At 54.4% G+C, this 6,822-nt stretch overlaps 1 protein-coding gene across 1 annotated transcript; it reads left to right on the forward strand.

Moving 5' to 3' along the window:
* The first annotated feature begins 461 nt into the window (after positions 1–461).
* FZD2 (frizzled class receptor 2) lies at positions 462–4,408 on the forward strand. The gene has a single exon (XM_019982402.2). The coding sequence runs from the start codon at positions 1,372–1,374 to the stop codon at positions 3,067–3,069; it is 1,698 nt and encodes a 565-aa protein (XP_019837961.2). The 5' UTR covers positions 462–1,371; the 3' UTR covers positions 3,070–4,408.
* Positions 4,409–6,822: the final 2,414 nt, after the last annotated feature.

Genomic DNA, 6,822 nt, shown 5'->3' on the forward strand with positions numbered 1-6,822 from the left:
CCAAACGGCCTAAAAGAGCCATCTCTTCCCTGAAAACTGCTCGTCATCCCCCACCCCCCACCATTAACCTCCGATTAAGACCTCCTCGTTATGGCAACTAAACTTTACTTTGCATAATTAAGATTTGCCTCGGAAGAAAGGGGAGGGAGAAGCCGCAGCTCTAGGCCATTCTCCTTCATCTCACCCCCTCCCACCCCCGCCCCAACCCTCCGGCTCAGGGCCTCGGAGTTCCTGAGTTTTCTCACTTTGAGGTGCCACCGAACACAAAGAACCATAATGGGCTCCTTTGTGCTCGCTACGGGGCAATTACGCCCCGGAGTCCAGGCCCCTTTAAGAGCCTCTTAAAGAGACAAGCTCTCATTTTTCAGAGGGTTATTTAAGGGTGCATGTAGAGGGAGAAGCGAGGCAAACTCCTAGAGGTCTACATATAGGGCGACGTGAAACTTTTGTCTGGATGCCATGAAAATGGGCTGAGAGAAGCGTCTTTGTAAACTGTTAGCTTAATTTAAAAAAAAATCTCCCTTAAACACTATTTTTTTTTCAAATTTGAGATTTATTTTTACTCGTTCTGAAAAATTGGACTGAAATAAGTGGGGTTCGAGGAGCAGGCGCGGAGGCACGGATTTAAAGAGGCTCTACCCCTAGAGCTCCGTGGCCCCGGGAAGAAGAGTGATCCAGGGCTGAGTGACGCGGGCCTCCGCAGTTCTGAGGAACGTGTGTCTCCGAATCTCGCCGCCGAGACTCCAGAGAAATCCCGTGTTGGGCAAAAAGCCCTTAATATAATAATAGCTTGTCTCTTTAAAAAGCAAAAGGAGGGGGGGAAAGTTTTGTTGGCATCTGGTTTCTGATCTCATTATGTTGTGGTTGACCAATCCAGCCCTCGGGGCTGGTCCTCGGGTTTAAATCTCATTGGCCGAGAGAACATTTTGGGATGGTGCTTAGAGCTCGACGGGGCGGTTTCAAGGATCCCTTTTTTGGGGGGCTGAGGAGAGGGCGGGGCCGCCGGCGGGGGCCCCCTTGAAACCGACTAATTGGGATCGGAGAGGCCGAGGTGAGGGCTGGAGGAAGGCACAAAGGAGTCGCTGGGCGGAGAAGGGAGGGGAGAGGCGAGAGGAGGAGGAAGAGGAGGAGAGAGGGCAAGCCGCGCGCGGTGTCTCCGGCGGCTCAGTCCGACCTCGGCGAGCTAGCGGGCAGGCGCGCCGCCCCCCTCCCCCGCCCGGCCTCCCCAACTCGGCAGCCGCGAGCAAAGTTTGCAAAGAGGCGCGGGAGGCGGCGGCCGCGGCAAGGAGGCGGCGGGGAAGGCGCGCGGTCTCCGGGCTGGGGGCGGGGGCGGGGGGGCGCCCGGGAGCCGAGTGGGGGGCGGCGGCCAGCATGCGGCCCCGCAGCGCCCTGCCCCGCCTGTTGCTGCCGCTGCTGCTACTGCCCGCCGCCGGGCCGGCCCAATTCCACGGAGAGAAGGGCATATCCATCCCGGACCACGGCTTCTGCCAGCCCATCTCCATCCCGTTGTGCACGGACATCGCCTACAACCAGACCATCATGCCCAACCTTCTGGGCCACACGAACCAAGAGGACGCCGGACTGGAGGTGCACCAGTTCTACCCGTTGGTAAAGGTGCAGTGCTCGCCCGAACTGCGCTTCTTCCTGTGCTCGATGTACGCACCCGTGTGCACCGTGCTGGAGCAGGCCATCCCGCCGTGCCGCTCCATCTGCGAGCGCGCGCGCCAGGGCTGCGAGGCGCTCATGAACAAGTTCGGTTTCCAGTGGCCGGAGCGCCTGCGCTGCGAGCACTTCCCTCGCCACGGCGCGGAGCAGATCTGCGTGGGCCAGAACCACTCGGAGGACGGCGCGCCAGCGCTTCTTACCACCGCGCCGCCGCCCGGCCTGCAGCCGGGTGCGGGGGGCACCCCGGGCGGCCCGGGTGGCGGCGGCTCGCCCCCGCGCTATGCCACGCTGGAGCACCCGTTCCACTGTCCGCGCGTCCTCAAGGTGCCGTCCTATCTCAGCTACAAGTTCCTGGGCGAGCGCGACTGCGCGGCTCCCTGCGAGCCGGCGCGGCCGGATGGCTCCATGTTCTTCTCACAGGAGGAGACGCGCTTTGCGCGCCTCTGGATCCTCACCTGGTCCGTGCTGTGCTGCGCCTCCACCTTCTTCACCGTCACCACGTACCTGGTGGACATGCAGCGCTTCCGCTACCCCGAGCGGCCCATCATCTTTCTGTCCGGCTGCTACACTATGGTGTCGGTGGCCTACATCGCGGGCTTCGTGCTCCAGGAGCGCGTGGTGTGTAACGAGCGCTTCTCCGAGGACGGCTACCGCACGGTGGTGCAGGGCACCAAGAAGGAGGGCTGTACCATCCTCTTCATGATGCTCTACTTCTTCAGCATGGCCAGTTCCATCTGGTGGGTCATCTTGTCGCTCACCTGGTTCCTGGCGGCCGGCATGAAGTGGGGCCACGAGGCCATCGAGGCCAACTCGCAGTACTTTCACCTGGCCGCGTGGGCCGTGCCCGCCGTCAAGACTATCACGATCCTGGCTATGGGCCAGATCGACGGCGACCTGCTGAGCGGCGTGTGCTTCGTGGGCCTCAATAGCCTGGACCCGTTGCGGGGCTTCGTGCTGGCGCCGCTCTTCGTGTACCTGTTCATAGGCACGTCCTTCCTCCTGGCCGGCTTCGTGTCCCTCTTCCGCATCCGTACCATCATGAAACACGACGGTACTAAGACGGAGAAGCTGGAGCGGCTGATGGTGCGCATCGGCGTCTTCTCGGTGCTCTACACGGTGCCCGCCACCATCGTCATCGCCTGCTACTTCTACGAGCAGGCCTTCCGAGAGCACTGGGAGCGCTCGTGGGTGAGCCAGCACTGCAAGAGCCTGGCCATCCCGTGCCCGGCGCACTACACGCCGCGCATGTCTCCCGACTTCACCGTCTACATGATCAAATACCTCATGACGCTCATCGTGGGCATCACGTCGGGCTTCTGGATCTGGTCCGGCAAGACGCTGCACTCGTGGAGGAAGTTCTACACCCGTCTCACCAACAGCCGGCACGGCGAGACCACCGTGTGAGCCCGGCGCTTGTGCGCCGCGTCCCCGGCCGGGCCCGCACCGCGCGCTCACCGCCCGCGGGGAGGGGGTGGGGCGGGGGCTCCTACAGACTCCTATTTTATTTTTTTAAATAAAGAACAATCGAAACCATTTCTTTTTTAGGTCGCTTTTTAAAGAAAACTCTGCCCAACAGCCCCACCAGGTTTGTAATTAAAACTGTAAATAGTCTTTGTAAATTTAATTATATATTTTGTATTTAAAAGAAAAAAAGGGGGGAGGGCAAGGGCGCCAGGGCCTGAGGAGTAGGGGGTGGGGGATCTGAGGGGTTCTCTCCTTTCTCCAGGGCCCTTTCAAACACCATCCCTGGTTTGACAGGGCCGGGCCTGCTGGAAGAGGTGTTGGCTCTGAGGAGTTGGCACATTCAACTTCTCAAGCCAAATTTGTGAGCTTTCTCACTGACGCTGGGCCTATGGAAGCTGTTGGATAGTTTTGAACAAGACTTGGATTCATTTTGATTTCCCATTCCCCCTTTCTCTCCTCACTTGTGCTGTCTCCTTCACTCAGTCTTTGGAAACCTCCCAACGGAGATGAAGACGTGGAGGGAAAAAAAAAATCTAACCCGAACCGACGGGTGGGGTGGTGGGGAGAGGGCGGAGATCGAGTGAGGAATGGCCTCCACACACCCCCATCCCAGGCCCACCCCACTGCTGGCAGGAAGATCTTTCTCTTCTGACTTTTCTTCTTTTAAACTGGCTGCCCGGAACTCTTGGAGTGGGCAGAAAGTGCTTTGTGATGTGTGTTTTGAAACAACCCCCCACCCCCACCCACTAGGTTGAGTACGGAACCTGACTGCCTCCATTTTTAGGGGGAGCATCATCAAGTTCTCAGATGTATAGGTCTGGAGATACCTTGCATCTCTATCCTTTCCCCTGCTGTCTACTCCACGCCTGCTCTTTCCCCCACTCCCGCCCCCAGCTGAATGTCTCCTCTGGCACCCAGGTTAGCCGTTTGTGGGTGGTTTGTGTGGTCCGTGTGGGTTTTTGGTTTTTTTTTCAAAAAGCAATAAAATGGGTTGGGTTGGAGGGAGGGAACGGATGGACGGGCTGGTGGGATTTTTAGTTTTTCTTTGACAAAAGACTGGTTTCTTTTCAAACTTGCCCAGAAAAGGGAGGGGAGGGGAGAGGTGGGTATCTTTGCTTTGGACACAGGCTCTGGGCAGGCTCTTTGTGACTGTGGGGATGGGGTTGAGTGTTTACATGTCATTCTCTATCACAAGATTGATAGAATGTTTATAACAGATGTTTTCTGTCTTCCCCTTATACCCCCCCAAATAAAAGTCAAGACTTTTCTTAAAGTATCATTCATGCTGGTATGAGAACTGCAGTTTCCAATACACATCATTTCCCTCAACCAAATATTTGAAGTATTTTAGAATTTTAATTCCAATGGATTGATTTGAAGACCAAGGGCTGGGGTGAAACGAGTTTGCCCCCATAACTCAACTTTTCACCATCTCCTGTGTCTTGATAATAGTGCAAATTAAAAGCTAATAATCATCATAATAAAGTGCATTTAATTATCTTCTAGAGATCTAGCCCTTTAATTGTATTTAACAGGGTTGTAACATTTTATTAGTTTAACCAAACCACACCTCCTCCTTCCATCTCCCCCTGACCTGGTTGGTTGGGGCTAGGATGGAGAAGAGGTTCCCAGTTCCCATCTTGCTTTTTTAGCTAAACGGTGGTAGGGAAAATGGTGCCTTAACACCCTTTGTTGGCAGTCTTTGGGACAAGGGAGAAAGTAAGTTAGAACCCCTAGTTCGAAGTGTTGGCGTGTGTTAGTTTATGTTGGGGGAGGGGATCTGGAAATGTTTGGTGGTAATTGAACACGTATGTGGGGCTTTGTTTGGAATTGAATGAAGCCTGGGGATTTCAGAAAACCCCCCTTCCCAAAATATATAACCCTCCCCTAGATGATTTGTAGCAGTGGCCCATGTTGTAAGTTAAAACTAGACGTTTCTCAAATGATGATATGTGTGAAGTCCCAATGGGGAGTTACCTTCCACTATCAAAGAAGCAGGCCAGGGAGGTGGCACCACCCTGTAGCTCCATTTGTTGCAAGATTCTAAAGGAACCCCACAAAGGCTGCAGGAAAGAGTTAAATTACAAACAAATTGTGAGCGCCTCTCCCGGAAAGAATGGCCAAAGCTTGCGAAAGGGGGGATGGGGGGAGGGTGGTTTCCAGTGGCTGAGCTGGAGCCCAGTGGGAAGAGGAGTGCTGGTCTTTGCTGAAGATTTGGGAAAAGCCTCCTCTGCCTCCCAGACCCCAGGCCCCTGTACCCTGGGTACACTTGTCGGTGAGCCCTCATGCTGAGGGCAGGAGGGGATGGTAGACTAGCAACAATTACCTTTTTCTTTCCGGAGCCCGGTGGGAGGGAGTGAATTTTGGTAAAGATCCTTCTCAACCCTCCTCCCTCAAAGTCTGCCAAGGGAGGGAAAAGAACCTGAGAAAACTGGAAAAATAGGTTTTACAGCTAGGGAGAGGATAGATAATAAGATAATTGCCTCACTAGGAAAGGATATCTCTCTTAGATGCCCTCCCCTTCTCCAGAGGGGTAGCCGAAGACTGAATTACCTTAGGGAAAGTGGGGAACTTTCTCTCTGGCTGTTCTCCTTGGTCTAATGAAACAACTCTTACAGTGAGGGTGTAGAGCAGGGGTCCCCAACCTCCAGGATCTAATGCCTGATGGTTTGAGGTGAAGCTGCTGGAATAATAATAGAAATAAAGTGCACCATAAATCTCTTGTGCACAGATCATCCCCAAACCATCCCCCACCCCACCCTGGTCCATGGAAAACTTGTCTTCCATGAAAACTGTTCCCTGGTGCCACAAAGCTTGGGGACTGCTGGTGTACAGGATTTAGGGGACAAAGTGCCATGGAGAAGAGACCCGTAAGTGAACCGCTTGAGCTCACTGCCACCGCTGGAGAGGGATCTGTCTCCACTCCCTAGCTGGGAAAACCTAGTTAAACTCATGAGCCCCAGGTCTGCTTTAGCAGATTTCTGGGTCGCCCTCAACCCCTTGTGAGTGGGTTGGTATTGCCCTCCCTCCGAAAGAGGGCAGCTTTGTCTGGTGGAGGATCAGGGGCCAAGTAAGAAAGCCCTTCACCTGAGGCCCCCAGCCCTGGGCAGGTGTCAGACCACAGAGGCTTTCTACCTGCCCTCCTTCCCGCACCCCATCCCACAAAGCAACAACTGTGCTTGGTCCTCCAGCTCCCCTGCTTCACTGATGAGACTCCCCCCATCACAGACTCCCCTCCTAAAGACGCTTCCTTTCCCTGCAAATTCTTTGTCCTTTAAAGTGCCCCAGAAAAGAACACTTAAGGTTTTCCAAGACAAAATTCTTCTGAACATCCTCAAAGAGTGAGGATCAGTGGAATCTGTAATTTAGATCATTCCAAAAAGCTCTCCGAGAGGGTGTTGAGATCCTAGACTTGAGCTGGATTCTGGAATTGGGGAGATGCTGTCCCAGGGTGCCCTGGGGAACATGTCTGGGGGAGGAGAGCCCAAGTTCCTACCATTTCCAAGGCATTGTCCCTTTGGTAAACTCACTACTCACTGTAGTAGGTCCCTTCCTTCTCCGGACATAGTCTCCTCACCTTGAAATGAACCTTAAATTTCCGCTGACTCCTCTGAGAAACTGCAGTATCTTTGGACATTCTCCTGGGAAAAAATGGCCAGACTTCGGTGAAAACAATTTTGCATGTATCAATAA

The sequence above is a fragment of the Bos indicus genome, chromosome 19 (assembly GCF_029378745.1).
Source record: "Bos indicus isolate NIAB-ARS_2022 breed Sahiwal x Tharparkar chromosome 19, NIAB-ARS_B.indTharparkar_mat_pri_1.0, whole genome shotgun sequence".
Lineage (NCBI taxonomy): Eukaryota > Metazoa > Chordata > Mammalia > Artiodactyla > Bovidae > Bos > Bos indicus.